Genomic DNA, 19212 nt, shown 5'->3' on the forward strand with positions numbered 1-19212 from the left:
ACCCATCAAACATCGTGCTGACTATCGTAGCAAAATGCGCCTAGCTCCAGCTAATATCATAGCCCGGGCTGGTGAGAAAACTGGCAGCATCGTAGGGTCCCTTGACACGGAAACACCACAAGAGCCATCAGAAACACATTACGGTTATACGCTGACGCGAGTTTGGTTTTAAGGTGAAGCCGATGCCGGGGCCGCCGCCATGTCGTCCTTCGGAACAGGCAACGGGCGATGGACAACTTGCATGGCCAGCCCCAACCCAAATCAAGGGCCATTCCTGTGCACTCTCTGCCTGTGGATTAAAGCTGTAAAGGCCGCAGTACCAGCGTAATCCATCTCTGTCACCAGCAGCAGCCGCAGTCAGCAGACAGCTTACGCACCTCGAGGCTTCGTCGGCGTGCCGTTAGGGTAGGCCTGAAATACGGGCACCATGTCCTCAACTTCGCAGTAGAGCCGGATGTCCTCGTCCACTTGGGCCTCAGTCACACCCACCAGAGGCTGCACCTCGCGATACCTTTCCATGGCCCAGCAGACGGCAGCAAGGAGAGAAGTAGTCAACCCTAGGAATGAGCGCATTGGAGCCTCCGCATAGACTAAGGCAGGGGAGCCCCTTCCGGGGCCCCCATACCCTGTCTGCATCACCACGCTGCACACACGCAGATGCACACGCACACACACCTCAGCGCGGACTTGTACAGTCGAGCTGCCATTGCCCAGCCATGGTTTGTGAGTGTGAACTCCTTGCCACGGGCGCCCTTGGACTTGGTGCGTTCACTGGCCAATGGGGGATCGCGGGTAATGAGTTTCTGCGAGGGGAAGGGACACCAGCACCAACCAGCACCAACACCGGCGCCGGGGAAACAAGGGAGATGCCGTGATGGTTGGATGGTGGAGTGCAAAGGATGTTTGCAGTAGAGACTGCTTGCGGTGGAGCAGCTGGTCGTGCTTGGTTGATGCGCCCTGACATGCCTGCTTTTCTTCTTCTTCATCAAAAACCTAAGCACGAAATTGGGCACGAGGCGCTGCGAGATGCGACCTAGGGAAAAGCCAACAGGACCCTGACGGAAAAAACAAACGCATGTGGGATGGCGAGTCTGTAGTCGGCCGGGGCGCCCAGCGTGCCGTCAGCACTCTCACGGAGACCCCGCCGTGCAAGATCTCCAGAGAAGCGCCGCCCGCAGGAGAATTATGAGGATTAGGATTAAGAGGAGGAAGAAGTTCCGTAATGATAGCGGCAACGTACCCTAAAGCTCGACCAGCCATCATAGAAGTTGGAGACATTGCCGGGCGCCGAGAGGTCCTTGACACCACGGATGTCCTTCTCCGACAGTCCACTGGCCTGGGTCACGTCCATGAGCTCGTCCTTGTCCCATTGCCGCCGCTTGTCGCGCTTCCAAGCCTCCGTAATGAGAAGGGGCAGGGCCAGGAGGTGCGTGGCTCGGGATCAACTGCAGTGTTGGAATAAAACCAACAGAATGATAACATCCATCCTGCAAAGGTCCAGGTGCTCACCAAACACAACCCAGCGCTGTCAAACTACTAAGGCTAGGTACTAAAACAACCATGTGCCTTCAGCCTCTACACATCAACGTCTGAGTCCTGCCATTTCCCATCTGGGTCGCATCGCCAGAGACTGAAGCCCGCCATGCCTTTCTTAACCTTACCATTCGCTTCCCACAGTACCCGCAGCACCTCCCTAGAGCCGGTAATCTTCCAACCATCCGTTGCATCCCATACACCTAACTCACCATGCTGTCAGCTAATCCTGGCTTGCTGGGACTCTATGAATTGCTGCTTTGGTAGTGCGGTGTAGCTGCCGACCCGTTAACTCGGAAAAAATACCCCCTTTCCGGCACCCTCTGACCCACATCATCAGCACGTACGTAGGGATGCACGCTAGGAAGCCGGATGTGCGGCGAACCCGTGTAGTACCGTGCTCACGCGACGACACGCACCATGTACATTACTATTAAAAAGGCGTAGTTGGCCGTGCCAGGATTAGGGGCATATGCAAGACCCGCGCCGTCGGGCCCTCCGCTCTGCCGTCGGGCTCGCTTGCGCTCCGGTGCTGCGGTCACCACGCCTTGCACCGTCACGCCGCTGCCGGCAGTATCCCCGTCCATAACGCCCGAGCCGTACGCGCCGTATGTTCCAGCAGCAGCCGTGGCCCCAAGCCCCCCACCAGCTCCGTACACACCGAGCCTTAGACTCCCGTTGTTGAGGTTCGCAGGCGCTAGTGCTACAACGTCATCGCCGCTGCCGTTGCCATCGCTCCCAGCGTTCGCAACAGCTACTAAACGCTTGCCGCGACCGGCACCCCGGCCCGCTCCTCGCCCAGAGCCTCCACCACCACCACGGCTGCGGGTCCTGCCGCTGCCAATGCCCCCAGCCGGCGCGTCCCCGCCGTCTGCCCCAGCCACTGGAACCACCAGAGTATCTCCAAAGGGAATGTCATGGGGTCCTAAGGCGGCAGCGGCTGCTGCTGCCGCAGAGCCGGCAGCGGCGCGCTTGCCGCGACCCCGACCGCGGCCACCACCTGTCAGGGCCGCCGGGGCCAACGCGGCGGCCTGCCGCACCTCGTCCTCCAACTGCTCCTCCTCTGAGTCAGGATCGCCGGGTGGGAACTCGTGCCAAAGAACTTCCGAGACCAGCTGCGGCCGGGAGAAAAGGTTGCCCGAAATTAGGAGACGCAGAAATGAGGCCGAACTAAGACCGAGCCGCCAGTGACCCAAATGGGAAAAGTGGAGTGAGGCCTGAAAGCTCCATGTCACTTCCACTAATTCTTTAATGCGACGTGCGCTATGTAACGGTAGAGGAGGCGTGTATACCGACGGGATCCAAAATATTTGGCTGCTAGAGGCAAGTTGCAAGATACAATACGCTGCGAGGCAAAGTATCGAATGCCAAGGCGTGCACGTGGCCAGGTCCAGGAGTGGTTAACGGAATGGTTCAAACATTTTCGTTGTGCTGCGGTGTGCGCTGTTGCGTGAAGGCAGCGACTCCGTCACAGCATTAACGCGCAGCCTGCGCAGCGTCAACAGGTGTTGAGATGCAGGCGCAGATGGGCGTACCTGCCAGTGGTAGAGTGATGTGAAACCCTAGACTATTGGGACCGAACCCTGAAGGTGATGCTTGCTGTGGAATGAGCCAGGAGTTCGTCGCCGGGGTAGCCGCGAGCAGAGGTTGGCCCGAACGCATCTCACCAACGGACACGTTGCAACCCACATCAAAATCCATGTCCCAGCAGCTACAATCCGAACCTTGGTAGTGAAATCTCCAATCCCATGGACTGCCTTCAGCTGCTGTGCGGTACGGATGCGCGTCGGATGCTGACCAACGCTGCGAGCAGCCTTATACAGGCTTGTAGCCCAGCCTGAACGCGCCCCTTCGTTCGCATCCTCAAGCCGCTTTACGGCCCTGGTGAAGGCAAACCATAATGCCAGGGGTGAGGCCTGAAGCATGGCGTTCCGTTAGGCTAGGGGTCACGCCAGATAGATGATGACCGGCAAGCGCGCCAATACGCTCTGATAACATCTGGCTGCCAGTTTCTGGCTGCGCTAGCCATACTTCTTACTCACCGCAAAAAATACACAAGCTCAAGGTTTCCAGGATTGCAGACGCCGGGTTCGCGACGTCCTGCGTCATCTTCCGCTTGATGATGGGCTTCAGCTGCACATGGTATATACTTTTGAAAGCGCTTACTACCTCCACTGGCAACTCCAGTCTTTGTGGTGGTAACCGTCGAAAGCATTATTGCAGCTGTTCCAGCAGCAAAAATTAAGTCATCCTGTAGGCATATTGAAATATACAAAGCAGGGAAAAACTTTAATGATTCTCATTCTGGATTTGGGGAAGGTAGTCTCGCGCCACGGCCGCAGCACGACAGCACGACAGCAGTGGACTCCTTGGTCAATGCGACATTTGCAGCACGACTCATAAGCATGCTGAAATAAAATATCTTAGCGTTTACATTATATCACTAAACAGTTTTCCTGTCTGTGGCTGCATTGATGCCAATTGTGGTGCATATATTACTTACAGTAAACTATAAGTGAGCGCTGCATCAGTGTTCAAGTTCTGATATCTAAGCGCTGCTATCTATTTGGTTATAATGCTGTGCAATATTCATGGTGGTCACATATGGGGTTGCAAACAAGGGCGAAAGGCATCCCGAGTTGTCCGGGCGTGTCCTACAAGCCTTTCAGCAACAAGGTTGTTGCTTGAAGAACGCCTCCATAGACCTATCACGCATGCGGTATACAGTGAGATTGCAAACCTTCAGGGTAAGTTGATCGATGACAAAGCTCGATTAAGTTGCTCTGCGTTTTGCATGGGATAGTGCATATGCATCTCGCACGTGCTCTCGATGCAATGCTCTCCTATCATCACACCACAGCAAAATTCCCAAGCATATGCAACGCACGGCATACGCAGCCCTACTTCGAATCTATGCCTTCGCATTTCGTGCCTGCAATTGCAGAGCCCCAGTGGATCAATAATCAGCTTCGGTGGTCACGGCCTCCCGGGATTCGCCAAGTGGATGCTCCCCCGGGCTCCCCACCCATCGTCATCCTCCCGGGTTTCGGGAACGCATCCACCGATTACACAGAGCCCTTTGGTAACAAGGAGGCAGCCCTCGCTACACGCTTAGCTGTAAGAGGAAATGCACGTGTGGCTTGGTGCTGGTGGTGCTAATTGCTGTCCAGGGGTTGGAAGCTGCACAAATTTACGTTGCACATAGGGCTTCGAACATCCTCCTCCTTTTCCTTCTCACACGGATAATTCTATTAGCCCCCAAGTAAATCACGCACATCGTCTCCGAAAGCCACTCGTCTTTTGCTTCCCTGCCACCCCAGCAGTCCACTCCATTTCAGTTAGCCTCACGTCACGTACTCTCCTGGCATCCTAGCACCCAGCTCAAATCCCCCTCGTCGTGCCGCTGCAGGTTCGGGGCTGGCAGTCATTCGTGATTCCAGTGGAGCGAAAGGACTGGTTCCGGGTCGCGAGGGCCGTATTAACCAGGCGCTTCTGGCAGGGCACCCTGACCACACACCCGGGCTATACATGGTGCGTAGCTGGGGGGGGGCCAGTGGAGCCCCGGCTGTCAGGATTGGGGGAGGACGGTCCTGCCTCCATGGGAGCATGGAGGCTGCGGCCTGATGTATGACCACATGCCTTTCTGCGGCCGTCTTCCTGCGAAGATTTGTGCTACGACCAACGAGGATTCTTGAAGCCCCAAGGCAATGCGAGCTTGTAGTGATGGGCAAGATTCCCGGCGACGGATGGGGACGTGGACGGGGCACGTGCTATGCAGTGAAGTGGAATGCATGAAACGTCGTTCGAGCTGCAGCTGGGACCTGGCTTGCCTGGGACTTGGTGGGGGAAGGCTGCCTCTGCATGGCCCTCTCGCTTACAGCTGTGCGCCCAGTGGTAGCCGATAAGGACGGGACATGTGCGAATCTGTGTGCACTACTTCATACTTGACCCGCTGAAATACCACACGATTCCCCCCAATCCGTCGGGGCCACCGCGGACAGTGCAGGACGCGTAGCACATCCTGCTTGCCGCCTTTCTTAGCTAGACGCCCTTTTCCCACTTGTACAGGTACCTTGAGCGAGTGGCAGCGACCGTAGAGCAGGCGATGCGCGAGACGGGCGCGGAACAGGTGAGCGGGTGGGGGGACTCCCAGCACCGACCGTGCAAGCTTATCCTAACATATTTGATCTGGAATGACATCCTTGTATCGTGTGCCAACAGCGAATGTGCAAGGGATTCGCATGTAATGGGGGTCCGCGTGTAATGATGGTTGTGGGGACTTCTTTAATCTCTCCTATTTTTTTTTGGTAGGAATTATTACCCTGACCCTTCGATAAACAACACATGTATGTGTTCGGTCATCGTGCGCCAGGTGATCCTTGTGGGGCACTCCGCGGGCGGCTGGCTGGGACGTGCCTACCTGGCGGACCCACGCTACCAGCGCTGCTGGCCCCAAGTACACGCCGCCGCCGCGGACTCGACAGTTGTGGTGTCACCCGCTGCCACTGTCACAGACGCGGCCAGTGCCGTTGAGCTGCCTGCTCCCGGCACTGCGGGCACCAAGCCCAACCCGCGTGTCCGTGCGTTGGTTACGCTAGGCACGCCGCAGCGACCGCCGCCCCCGGAGAAGAAGCGGGACATGACGGGTGGGTGACGGCTTTGGGATTGGGCGCCGCTACGTAGGTGGATGAGGTGGGGCATGCTCTCTGAGGTACACGGTGCATGTGTTTTTTTCTGCTGCTACCTGTTGCTACATTTACATGGCATAGGAGGCTTATCCTTGGCGAAGTAAGCCAGGAGAGCTGGGGAATCTGCGCACGAGGCGCGTGCTTGTACGCACAAGCAGGGTAAGGGGCGCCAAAGCGATCCTGGCGTCACGTGTCTGCTGCCCGCTTAATCCAAACTAAACTTATCTTGCATTTGTTAGCCAAATCCTGTCTAACCCTGTGTCTAACCTTACCCACTTTCACATCTCGCCGCGCAGGCGGTGCGCAGGGCTGGGTGGACCGCTGCTACCCGGGCGCCTTCTTCGCGGAAAGGGGGGTCAGCTACGTGTCCGTGTGCGGCCGCACCGTGCGAGGCCACCGGGACTTCCCGCGCCCCCGGAAGGGGCCCCGTCTGGCGGAGGAATACGCGTATGATAGCTACTGCGAGGTAGGACTGGGAGGTGGCCTGGGAGTGTCTGGGCTGCGGCTTCTGACCAGATTAAGCAGGCTTATCGTTTAAAAATAACATATTGACCAGGACAGGGCAGGGTAGAGCATGGGTGGGAACGGTGGCAGTGGGAAGATCCCAACGGCGTCCCAGGTCCGTGGCGTCGATTGCAGTATACACTGTTATGTCAACAGGATGCGGCGGGTAGACTGGGGGCGTTAATTGCAAAACCGAACCGCGTACCTACACCGCAACCTCATTAGCCGCAAGTGCGCACCCGCAATACACCTTTCCGCTGTTCTCCGTTTCCTGTCCTGCTGTTGGCGCAAGCCTGCGTGTGTGTCGAAATGGTTTGTGTCCCGAGTGCAAACATGTTACTCGTTGCCTAGAGCTAGGGACCTGTCCTTTTCTGTCCACCTGAGGAAATAGGTCCATTCCGTACTTTCCCTGGGTCGGTTCCGTACACTCGCAGGTGTGTGGTGAGGGCGAGAACGTGGCAGGCGACTGTGTGGTGCCGTTGAGTAGCGCCATGCTGCCGGGGGCTCGACAAGTGGTCCTGGACGGGGTCTTCCACTCCATGTCCAAGATTGGCACGTTTGACGAGGAGTCAGGTATCTCGGGTGTATGTGTGTGTGGTAGGAGACCCCTCGTGTGCCCGTTATCCCGTCGTCTGCCCGTACTGTGCGAACAGAAACCTCACTCTACCTAGTTGTCTGTTGTTATGGGGACTGGGCCATTACATGACACCATTCCACGGTCAGGGTCACGTGGCCATTACAAAGTAATTCATCAGTCGGCCGGAGCGAGGAAAGGAGACTCATGTGCTGTAACGATCTGATCCGCGACTCCCGTGCGAACGTGGCTGGCCTGGAAGGCCACGTCCCAATTCCTTCAGTGGGAGTGAAAATAAGAAAGGCTGGTCGCTCGCCGCCGTGCCCGCGTGCCGGTATACATGGGCCGCTGCCAACACTGGTACCTTAGACGGCTAATTGAGACCGACCGCGATCCAAGAGCGTCGCTATCCAGTGTTGCTGCCTCATGTGTTTTGCGGCAACGGCAGGAGTGGTATGGTACGGCAGTGAGGACGTTCTGGATTGCTGGCTGGCGCCCCTGGTGGAGGAGCTGCAGAGCTGCACGGGTGCAGAGCTGGTGGCGGCTAGTGCGGCTGAAGAGGCGCAGCAGTAGCTGGTGCTTGGTGGCGAGGGCCCAGCAATAGCGGAGCCGCTTTGACGACTGGCAAGAGCGAGAGCAGCATGGCGGATGAGTGTTTCTGTATATTGCGACGCAGAAGCAGCATCAGCAGTGGTGGCGGCGGCGGCTGCTTGCTTTGCTGCTTAACGAGAGGCAGCGAGGAAAAGTTGTATTTCGCCCGTTTTTTTTCAGTTGCGAGTGCAGGAGACAACGTGCAGAAGCGAAGAACGCTGCAGCCACACATAATTAAATCGCTGGTCGCGCATGGATAACCATATATTTCTTTAATTTTCTTTTCTTTGAAGAATTTCTGGAATTGAGGACCGTGCCGGACGGTGATTTTACACACTACCCTTAATATACCAATCTATAGGATGAAATTATGTTTGCATCTGATGTTTTGAGGTGTCGGCGGAGGATGCACTTTTGTTTCCTGTGTTCATGTTTTACTCGGTGGCTTATGATAATGGGGCGTCTGTATGTCTCGGAATGGGGCAAGTATACCCAATGGCGTGTTTCCTTGCCTATAGTTATATAGCTTGGCTGTATGAAGGAAGGTCAGCCGATAGTAAGGACGTGTGGAGGAAATGTATACGGACCTTTAACAACTTTCGGGCTCCTTTCCAGCTAACGATTTTCAATCCTGCCTTAACTGCTCACTGGCTCGGGCTATCTACCCTTATGTTTTAGGATGTTCTGCGATCGGTCATGATCCGCGCTCTTTGCTTTGCCATGGCAAGGCGTCGAAGGACGGCTGCAGGACAAAATGGGCTAATCAGGACCATGGCTAACATAGAGTGACAAAGTGTGACAGCTGAGCTGACAGTCATGTTGCGATAATTTGTATCCATTCGGATACAGGTCACATAAAACTCAGCAAACTCGTGGTGATTGCTTCCCGTCAGACAAACAGCGCTACGCCCCGTTACACCAGGTTGCGCCGACATACCCCGCAGCTGGCAAAGATACGAAAGGAACAGAGGGAATCTGCTTATTCGTTATCAGTTGACTCATTATCGTATCTGTCAACCGGAAAGCTCTTGCCAAGCATCAAACTTATGCAAATTTGCCCCCCGCCATGCTGCAGCATCAACTAATGTTTTGCCCCACGCCGCTTCCTCGGCCCCGACTTCCACTTCTTGGAAATGTGAACGTGCTGCCTGTGGCGCTGTGCGTGCGGAAAGGAGAGGAACGGGCCTCCTCTGCACCCGCAGGATACCGACAAGGGCGGCCATTTTCAATTTCTGTTCGGGTAGAGGAGTAGGACTGGGTTCCGATGGTGTCAGCGGGGTTCCTATGGGTGATGCGGACGGGTCCGGACCGTGTGTGGAAGATGCATGTGCGCGAGCGAGGCAAGGCTTAAACATGAGTGGACTGTACAGGAGTTTGTCGGTAGTGTTTGGGCTAGCTGCTGCTACATATATATGTCGGATTTATTGCTGGGGAGATATATCTCTGGGGCGGCCGCGGGTTGCGGCGGCGGCAGGTGATAAATAGCTCTTGAAGCAATAAATCCGAGAGATGTGAGCTGGATAATGCGTAAGGGGAAGTCGATACAGCATTTTTTTCGAGTTTGCTTTTCAGAATCCAAGCGTTGGTTCATGGCAGCTAGGACAACCGTCAACCTCCGCGAACGCAAACTTAGGCCCCGCATGGGAATGTGCTGTTGTAGGAAGAAGTCATTGGCTATAAAGTTTCATACGGTATTTATGTATATATACATGTGTGTGTGCGTGTGTGTGTATGTGTGTGTGTGTGTGTTACACCTCGGTTGCGTTACCCAGAGAGGTGTTACGAGCACACACGAGCCAGAGGGCCAAGAGCTTAGAAGCCACAAGTTAGATTAGGGACATAGTACAACGCAAAAGTTATCGCCTTCCAATAAGTTGACACGACCGTTGATGGTGGAGTGCTGTCAGTGTTCGTGCAGAGTTTGCCTACACTACTACTACTACTACTACTGCTACTACTACTACTACTACCCCCTGGCAGTACGTATGGAGCGCATATGCTACCGTAGTCGTTCAGCACAAAAGCCAACTATCAGGAAACCTTTTCCAGACTCTTCTTGTAAACTACAGCTGAACCATAAACAACGGGTTTCCAGGTCAACAGCCAGACATTTGTACGGTGTCGTACATGTGCATAGGACGACAGGGCTTGCCAACCAGGGGCAACCTGGTAATATAACAACAACATACAAACCCTTTGGCATTAATCACCTTTGCTCCCAGCCCGCGTTTAATTGGAAATGTGCGAGGGCTCGGGCTCCAGTCAAAGGGAGCATCACATCTATGTCTCAAAGTGTGAAAGGCTTGTTTTTGCATGTGATGACACCCAGCAGTCGGAACTTAGCGTCATTAGACATTAGAGACGTCAACAGTTACGGCTATCAGGCCAGGTAGTACCTGCCAAAGATAACGCTCGCTATCTGGGCTTGGTATACGGCCAGAACGGCCTTTTAGTGCGTGCCGTCAGCAGTTATGTGATACAGGTCGGTCCGTTATGTTCTCCTTAAGCGCAAAGCTGGACAAAATGAAGCTGTTTGCCCCCGACGTGCGAATGCGGTGCTTTGCAACCCAAGTCCGATTAATTCTGTTGTATGGCTGCCAGGCGTGGGGCCCTTTTGCGCTGGCAGAGGTCGTGGACAGGGCGGGAAGGCAGCGGGATAAAGCCAACCTTGCGGAGGGCATGTTCGAAGCCTGTTTGAAGGATAGCACACTACAGCTGCATATTTTAATCATGAGGCAGGTAGTGGGGACGGCACGGCCATCCCACAGGCTGTTGTATGCGGAGCTGGCTGAACTCCCCTTACAGTATTACATGGTGAAACAGATCCTCCGTTTCTGGAATCGCCTTCAAAAGCAAGTGGGATCCATTGCTCATGCAGTTTTACGGCAGGAGATAACCGATGCCCTGACCAACCCGGAATGGGAGGGTTGGGGAACCTCAATGTTACGACTGTTTTCCTTCTTGGAGTGCAATATTTGGAGCGGAGAAGTTAAGGGGGTAAAGGAGCGTGTTGACTGGTTGTTGAGTAGGCCTCTACCCGAAGGAGCGATGATAACGGCACTAAGAGAGCGTTTGATGAGCGGCTGGGACCATACGCGTCTGACTGTCTTGCCAGAGGAGTACCCATCAGATGGGAAGCAACCGGGAGTGCAAAGGGCGAAGTATAAGCACTGGATGGGGCTGCCCTTTTCGGGAGCCGCAGCCGTCATGTGGCCAACACATGCTTCATTCCTCGTTTAGCACGTCGTAAGCTAATGCAGTTTCGTTTATGTTGCTGGGCTCTCGAGGCAAACAGAGCACTTTAGTTCCCCTAAAGGGGATGAACTAAAGTTCCCCTTTAGGGGAAGAAAAAAGGAAGTACCATGTCCCCAGGGGGCAGCGGTTTTGCCGCTGTTGTGGTACTAATAGCCGAATCGAGGATGAAAAACACGTGTTATTGGAATGCCCAGCCTATAATGTTATTCGTCCTGAAGAGGGATTCGATCATCAGAGCATGTTGGAGGCCATGAAATGGGAACCAATACGTCTGGCGAGTATGTTGAACGTATGTGGGCTCACCGAAACTCAGTTACCCCTTTTGGGCGCTAGTCTGGGCTGATGTGCGGTGTTTCCTGTTCGCCGTGGCTTTTAGGCGTTGAAGTATTGCCCTTGGGCCTTCGGCTCGTATGGGTAGTCTTACAGGTATGGGGTCACGCACCGCCAACCATGTAACACACACACACACACACACACACACACACACACACACACACACACACACACACACACACACACACACACACACACACACACACACACACACACACACACACACACACACACACACACACACACACACACACACACACACACACACACACACACACACACACACACACACACACACACAAGTGCGGATAGGATACATGAATTTCATGGACAATATATGTCTTCATTATGTCGCTCTTCCTTGCTTGGTCTCCATTGCTGCTTCTGTAACCTTCCCCTCGGAGCATTTCTCTAACAAGGCCATACGTAAGGCCATGCCATCAATTTCGCCATTGAACTGCATGCTCAGGGTTCGTATGTATCCCACTGCGTAAAAAATGCTCACAAGGAATCAGGTGGAGAAACTTTATGCGCAGAAGTCGTGGTGGTGATGTGGGGGGTTCCCCTGACCTGCCCTGACCCGCCGGAACTGTGGCCCAGTAACATTACAGTATGCAGTTGTTACGCGCACAGAACTCATCCTTTCCGCTTTGTCGGCTTTAAGAAAGCAGTAATCCATCTTGCTGTTGTGGACACCGCGTTACACTGCCAAATAGCTGAGACGCGGCTAGTCGATGTTTAAGGAATGGAATTCGAGTGATGTCCGTTGTCTCATCGTATCTGTGAGGCTTTGTCATGGCCCCTATACAGGTTACTGGCTTGCAGATAGATGCATGCGAAGATACCATTTGAAAAAACCGGGTTGCCTGCGCGCTGGCTGGTGGGCTGGGACGAACGTAAGTAGGTCGAAAGCAGTGCGGCTAGTAACCGACTTGGTTGTTGGTCCTCCTTCCTAGCGCTTCCTAAACCAGTGTGTGAACCAGTGTAGACCCCGTGTATGAATGCCGCTATGTATTTTATGTAAAGCTATTATAGGTATCTTGCATCATATCTTACGCGGTTGGTATTGTCTCCTCGCTGTTCTCCCTTGCGTCCCCATCAGTCCCCATAAACGACCTCCTTTGCCTCCTTGAAGTATCAATAAACAGGGTAGCGGCGGTTGGCGTACGGCCCATCGAACGCGACAAGACCCTGTTGAGACGTAGCAGATATGATGTTGATATCCACTTACGCTCTATGCAAAACCGCCGCCTGATTCAGCACTGTTCCTGTAGCACGAATGCGAAAATGTACATCGCACTTCATCGATTAGGAATGGAGCTCTTAATTGATAAACTTTTGCATGATAAGACGGCATCTGATTATTGCATATCTTGCACTGTCGTGTGCGAGCAGCCCGACTGCACGACTGTGATACGGCTAGAGCCGCAACGGCGCAAGCAAACTTGAGCCATCTCATCAATGAGAAGTTGATAATAAAGTTTAGATCTTCAAATTAATTGCTAGGAGTTTCCTTAAGGAAACCTCAACTTGTCTGGAAGAAACCCGTTATATCCGTTTTTGTACGTCTACTGCTCACACGTTTTGACTTTAACGAGGCCTCCAAGAACCTTAAGTTTAAATATTAGGTACAAGCCTAAATTATTTTGTTATAGCGTGCCATTAAACCTTCAGTCCAAAGCTCTGCCTCATGTATCGGCATTGGTCCGATTCCTCAATTTGATAGATGAAAAGATAATTAAGATAAGGAAATTTGTTCTTGGTTAAGTTTAGCAGTAGGGCGCCATGGGGCGCGTCAGATGCTGCTTATGCTGGGAGGCGAGCTGGTGCTCCTCGTTCATACTTTTGGTTCTGACGCTCCTCATAACAAAAACGACTATTATGGCCTCAGAATATGTGGACGGAGCGTCATTGGAACTTGCCCCCGGTGAGCGGATAGGCAGTGTAGACATAGTGCATTGAACTGGCCCAGCTCATCGCGTTACCGTAAAATGCACCACTAAATCAAAATGGAGTAACTGTTTTCACACGATTGCGATGTGGGCTTATGAAAACTGTGCTCGTTTGTAAACATCTGCAGAGGACACAGATGGCGGAAACCGTCGGGAGCTGAACGGCCTATTGTCAGGGGCGCCCAGCAGTCCTCCATATCCAGACGGATCAACGTCAGTAGAAAAAGGGTGGCTGGAGTCGCCGTTATCACCAGACCGGGTCGGAGACTCGCCACCGTCAGGGTACAGCTGCTTGTACTCGGATCCTCAGAATTACATCTTACCCAGCTCAAGCCCCAATGTGGTACGTCCCTTATTCACGTGGTCTAGGAAGCTATCACGCGCGCTTGATGATTCGCTATTTCGTTAAGTTCATCATGTAAAAACGAAATGGGAACTGCGATAGCCGATAATAAACTTTTGTATCGTTTACCCAACGACAGAACGTCATGGATTCGTGTGACCAGCAAGCGAATTGCCTGGACATCTTCATGGACAGCGGCACCTGCAAGACGGTGACGGGTTCGAATGCCTCCTGGCTATACTGTGAAGTATGTCTGTACTGGAGCAATGTCCGGGGCACGTGCGCCAAGTCTACTGGGGACACGGTCAGCCACGTGTGTATGGGCGACGAGTTCTACCCGGTGATTGCAACTGCCGGCGGTCAGCCTGCAGCCGGGAATACGCAGAAGCTGGACGGCTGGAGCAATGGAGCAGAGAGTAAGTGACTAGCATGTGCTTGCACCATGCACGGGGCGTTGCTTCCAGGTCTTCTTTGCGCTAAAAGCCATCATGCGCATGTGACTGCTACCTACTTTCCGCAGATCGCTACTGCCAGTGGGTCCGCTGGAATAGCAGCAACTTCGATACGGAGCTGGTCCACTTCACGGTCAAGGACGGCACTGGAGCCTGTCGCGATGGTAAGGAGGAGGGGAGCTCACTGACTCGAATGCATCGCCATGCATCTTGAACGTGCAACATCCAAGTCAAGGTAGTTTGCACAGATGGACCCCGGGCATGATGCACTAACATGCCATGACTTCCTGTCCCCCCTCCCTGAAACGCTGTGTGCACTGCAGCTCCGGGCCCGCTGCAGGTCACTCTCCAGGGCCTCACAGCTACTTGCCAGGCCCCCCGGGTCGTTAATAACACGCTGGCAGGCTGCGGGACTGGAGACCAGGCCAACGAATGTCTGTGGAGCTTCAATGTGCCACGGCCTGGAACGTCTGCATTCAAGTGCGCGTCCTCCCCACCGTTACCACCTGGGCCGCCAAGTACCAAACCACCGCCACCCTCGCCACCGGTGCAGTCACCCTCGCCCCCACCGAAGGCGCCTAGCCCTCGCCCACCCTCACCTTCACCGCCCAGCCCTCAGCCGCGATCTCCTTTTCCGCCAAGCCCTCGCCCACCCTCCCCTTCACCACCCAGGCCTCGCCCACCCTCCCCTTCACCACCCAGGCCTCGCCCACCCTCGCCTCCACCAACCAGCTCTCCACCGCCACCACCTAGCCCTTCACCACCATCGCCTTTACCACCCAGCTTTTTACCGCCATCGCCTCCACCGCCCAGCCCTCGCCCTCCATCGCCTTTACCACCCAGCCCTCCAGCGCCGTCTCCTCCCCTGTCAAGCGGTTGCCTCTATTCGAATCCGGGCAACTACAGCAGCATCTCTCTGGGCAGCGCGGAGGTATGTGCCTGATTTAGCTTGCTTTGTTACAGGGAATTATACTCTTTCCATTTTACTGAGACGTTTGTTCCCTTTTATGTCTTCAGGGTGGCATCGAGACCTGCTCGGACCAAGCTGGCTGCCTAGACATCTTCATGGACAGCGGCACCTGCAAGACGGTGACGGGTTCGAATGCCTCCTGGCTATACTGTGAAGTTTGTCTGTACTGGAGCAATGTCCGGGGCACGTGCGCCAAGTCTACTGGGGACACGGTCAGCCACGTGTGTATGGGCGACGAGTTCTACCCGGTGATTGCAACTGCCGGCGGTCAGCCTGCAGCCGGGAACACGCAGAAGCTGGACGGCTGGAGCAATGGAGCAAAGAGTAAGTGACTAGCATGTGCTTGCACCATGCACGGTGCGTTGCTTCCAGGTCCTCTTTGCGCTAAAAGCCATCATACGCATATGACTGCTACCTACTTTCCGCAGATCGCTACTGCCAGTGGGTCCGCTGGAATAGCAGCAACTTCGATACGGAGCTGGTCCACTTCACGGTCAAGGACGGCACTGGAGCCTGTCGCGATGGTAAGGAGGAGGGGAGCTCACTGACTCGAATGCATCGCCATGCATCTTGAACGTCCAACATCCAAGTCAAGGTAGTTTGCACAGATGGACCCCGGGCATGATGCACTAACATGCACTATTCCTTAACTTCCTGTCCCCCCTCCCTGAAACCCTGTGTGCGCTGCAGCTCCGGGCCCGCTGCAGGTCACCCTCCAGGGCCTCACAGCTACTTGCCAGGCCCCCCGGGTCGTCAATAACACGCTGGCGGGCTGCGGGACTGGAGACCAGGCCAACGAATGTCTGTGGAGCTTCAATGTGCCACGGCCTGGAACGTCTGCGTTCAAGTGCGCGTCCTCCCCACCGTTACCACCAAGCACGAACGCACCGCCACCCTCGCCACCGGTGCAGTCACCCTCGCCGCCATCGAAGCCGCCCAGCCCTCGCCCACCCTCCCCTTCACCACCCAGGCCTCGCCCACCCTCGCCTCCACCCACCAGCTCTCCACCGCCATCGCCTCCACCACCTAGCCCTTCACCACCATCGCCTTTACCACCCAGCTCTCAGCCGCCATCGCCTCCACCGCCCAGCCCTCAACCGCCATCGCCATCACCTTCCAGCTCTCCACCGCCATCGCCTGCTCCACCCAGCCCTCCACCTCCATCCCCTGCTACCCCCAGACCTCCCCCACCCTCGCCTTTACCGCCAAGCCCTCCACCGCCATCGCCTCCACCGCCAGGCCCTCCACCGCCATCGCCTTTACCACCCAGCCCTCCAGCGCCGTCTCCTCCCCTGTCAAGCGGTTGCCTCTATTCGAATCCAGGCAACTACAGCAGCATCTCTCTGGGCAGCGCGGAGGTATGTGCCTGATTTAGCTTGCTTTGTTACAGGGAATTATACTCTTTCCATTTTACTGAGACGTTTGTTCCCTTTTATGTCTTCAGGGTGGCATCGAGACCTGCTCGGACCAAGCTGGCTGCCTAGACATCTTCATGGACAGCGGCACCTGCAAGACGGTGACGGGTTCGAATGCCTCCTGGCTATACTGTGAAGTTTGTCTGTACTGGAGCAATGTCCGGGGCACGTGCGCCAAGTCTACTGGGGACACGGTCAGCCACGTGTGTATGGGCGACGAGTTCTACCCGGTGATTGCAACTGCCGGCGGTCAGCCTGCAGCCGGGAACACGCAGAAGCTGGACGGCTGGAGCAATGGAGCAGAGAGTAAGTGACTAGCATGTGCTTGCACCATGCACGGTGCGTTGCTTCCAGGTCCTCTTTGCGCTAAAAGCCATCATACGCATATGACTGCTACCTACTTTCCGCAGATCGCTACTGCCAGTGGGTCCGCTGGAATAGCAGCAACTTCGATACGGAGCTGGTCCACTTCACGGTCAAGGACGGCACTGGAGCCTGTCGCGATGGTAAGGAGGAGGGGAGCTCACTGACTCGAATGCATCGCCATGCATCTTGAACGTCCAACATCCAAGTCAAGGTAGTTTGCACAGATGGACCCCGGGCATGATGCACTAACATGCCATGACTTCCTGTCCCCCCTCCCTGAAACCCTGTATGCGCTGCAGCTCCGGGCCCGCTGCAGGTCACCCTCCAGGGCCTCACAGCTACTTGCCAGGCCCCCCGGGTCGTCAATAACACGCTGGCGGGCTGCGGGACTGGAGACCAGGCCAACGAATGTCTGTGGAGCTTCAATGTGCCACGGCCTGGAACGTCTGCGTTTAGATGTGTTTCGTCGCCTGCTAAGCCGCCCGGCCCTCAGTCAGCGCCGCCGCAGCCGCCGTCGCCGGCTAAGCCGCCGGGCCCACAGCCACCACCTCCGCAGCCGCCCTCGCCAGCTAAGCCACCTAGCCCTCAGCCACCGCCGCCGCAACCGCCCTCGCCGGTTAAGCCACCTAGCCCGCAGCCACCGCCGCCGCAGCCGCCCTCGCCAGCTAAGCCACCCAGCCCGCAGCCACCACCTCCGCAGCCACCCTCGCCACCTAAGCCGCCCAGCCCACAGCCACCACCTCCGCAGCCGCCCTCGCCAGCTAAGCCACCTAGCCCACAGCCACCACCGCCGCAGCCGCCGTCGCCACGCGCTAAGCCACCTAGCCCACAGCCACCACCTCCGCAGCCACCCTCGCCAGCTAAGCCGCCTAGCCCACAGCCACCACCTCCGCAGCCGCCCTCGCCACCTAAGCCGCCCAGCCCACAGCCACCGCCGCCGCAACCGCCCTCGCCGGTTAAGCCGCCCAGCCCGCAGCCACCACCTCCGCAGCCACCCTCGCCACCTAAGCCGCCCAGCCCACAGCCACCGCCGCCGCAACCGCCCTCGCCGGTTAAGCCACCTAGCCCACAGCCACCACCTCCGCAGCAGCCCTCGCCAGCTAAGCCGCCTAGCCCGCAGCCACCGCCGCCGCAACCGCCCTCGCCACCTAAGCCGCCCAGCCCACAGCCACCGCCGCCGCAACCGCCCTCGCCGGTTAAGCCACCAATCCCACAGCCACCACCTCCGCAGCCGCCCTCGCCACCTAAGCCGCCTAGCCCTCAGCCACCGCCGCCGCAACCGCCCTCGCCGGTTAAGCCACCTAGCCCACAGCCACCACCTCCGCAGCAGCCCTCGCCAGCTAAGCCGCCTAGCCCGCAGCCACCGCCGCCGCAACCGCCCTCGCCACCTAAGCCACCTAGCCCACAGCCACCGCCGCCGCAGCAGCCCTCGCCGGTTAAGCCACCAATCCCACAGCCACCACCTCCGCAGCCACCCTCGCCACCTAAGCCGCCCAGCCCACAGCCACCGCCGCCGCAACCGCCCTCGCCGGTTAAGCCACCAATCCCACAGCCACCACCTCCGCAGCAGCCCTCGCCAGCTAAGCCACCCAGCCCGCAGCCACCACCTCCGCAGCCACCCTCGCCACCTAAGCCGCCCAGCCCACAGCCACCGCCGCCGCAACCGCCCTCGCCGGTTAAGCCACCAATCCCACAGCCACCACCTCCGCAGCCGCCCTCGCCAGCTAAGCCGCCTAGCCCGCAGCCACCGCCGCCGCAACCACCCTCGCCAGTTAAGCCACCTAGCCCACAGCCACCACCTCCGCAGCAGCCCTCGCCAGCTAAGCCACCCAGCCCACAGCCACCACCTCCGCAGCCACCCTCGCCACCTAAGCCGCCCAGCCCACAGCCACCGCCGCCGCAACCGCCCTCGCCGGTTAAGCCACCAATCCCACAGCCACCACCTCCGCAGCAGCCCTCGCCAGCTAAGCCGCCTAGCCCGCAGCCACCGCCGCCGCAACCACCCTCGCCACCTAAGCCGCCCAGCCCACAGCCACCGCCGCCGCAACCGCCCTCGCCGGTTAAGCCACCAATCCCACAGCCACCACCTCCGCAGCCGCCCTCGCCACCTAAGCCGCCTAGCCCTCAGCCACCGCCGCCGCAACCGCCCTCGCCGGTTAAGCCACCTAGCCCACAGCCACCACCTCCGCAGCCGCCCTCGCCGGCTGAGCCGCCCAGCCCGCAGCCACCACCTCCG

General features: G+C 56.7%; 3 protein-coding genes across 3 annotated transcripts in view; 2 read left to right on the forward strand and 1 right to left on the reverse strand.

The window, feature by feature from the left end:
• Positions 1-1934: 1934 nt before the first annotated feature.
• Positions 1935-3458, reverse strand: VOLCADRAFT_119097 (uncharacterized protein; the record flags this gene model as incomplete). Its single annotated transcript, XM_002955445.1, has 2 exons — positions 1935-2648; positions 3201-3458. 2 exons carry the CDS (start codon positions 3456-3458, stop codon positions 1935-1937), a joined length of 972 nt encoding a protein of 323 aa, XP_002955491.1.
• Positions 3459-3962: 504 nt separating this feature from the next.
• VOLCADRAFT_121439 (uncharacterized protein) lies at positions 3963-6595 on the forward strand. Its single transcript, XM_002955385.1, has 6 exons — positions 3963-4280; positions 4478-4650; positions 4943-5064; positions 5602-5662; positions 5906-6225; positions 6518-6595. The coding sequence occupies exons 1-5, from the start codon at positions 4109-4111 to the stop codon at positions 6185-6187; spliced, it is 810 nt and encodes a 269-aa protein (XP_002955431.1). The 5' UTR covers positions 3963-4108; the 3' UTR covers positions 6188-6225; positions 6518-6595.
• A 6764-nt stretch (positions 6596-13359) lies between these two features.
• Positions 13360-19212, forward strand: part of VOLCADRAFT_96399 (uncharacterized protein) — a gene marked incomplete at both ends in the record, with an annotated part of 11548 nt that continues 5695 nt past the window's right edge. Inside the window, 12 exons of the mRNA XM_002955386.1 lie at positions 13360-13405; positions 13559-13773; positions 13913-14189; positions 14294-14389; positions 14549-14565; positions 15243-15519; positions 15624-15719; positions 15886-16013; positions 16640-16916; positions 17021-17116; positions 17276-17403; positions 18064-18747. Coding sequence (XP_002955432.1) covers positions 13360-13405; positions 13559-13773; positions 13913-14189; positions 14294-14389; positions 14549-14565; positions 15243-15519; positions 15624-15719; positions 15886-16013; positions 16640-16916; positions 17021-17116; positions 17276-17403; positions 18064-18747 — 2337 coding nt within the window. The remainder of the gene's footprint in view (positions 13406-13558; positions 13774-13912; positions 14190-14293; positions 14390-14548; positions 14566-15242; positions 15520-15623; positions 15720-15885; positions 16014-16639; positions 16917-17020; positions 17117-17275; positions 17404-18063; positions 18748-19212) is intronic.

This window comes from Volvox carteri, assembly GCF_000143455.1.
Source record: "Volvox carteri f. nagariensis unplaced genomic scaffold VOLCAscaffold_51, whole genome shotgun sequence".
NCBI lineage: Eukaryota > Viridiplantae > Chlorophyta > Chlorophyceae > Chlamydomonadales > Volvocaceae > Volvox > Volvox carteri.

Excerpts from the sequence above, each read along its gene's own strand:
- VOLCADRAFT_121439 (XM_002955385.1), top strand. The coding sequence starts at position 4,109 with ATGCTGTGCAATATTCATGGTGGTCACATATGGGGTTGCAAACAAGGG. Across the intron at positions 4,281-4,477 it reads TGAGATTGCAAACCTTCAGG|AGCCCCAGTGGATCAATAAT; the intron begins GTAAGTTGATCG and ends CTGCAATTGCAG. Across the intron at positions 5,663-5,905 it reads GCGAGACGGGCGCGGAACAG|GTGATCCTTGTGGGGCACTC; the intron begins GTGAGCGGGTGG and ends ATCGTGCGCCAG.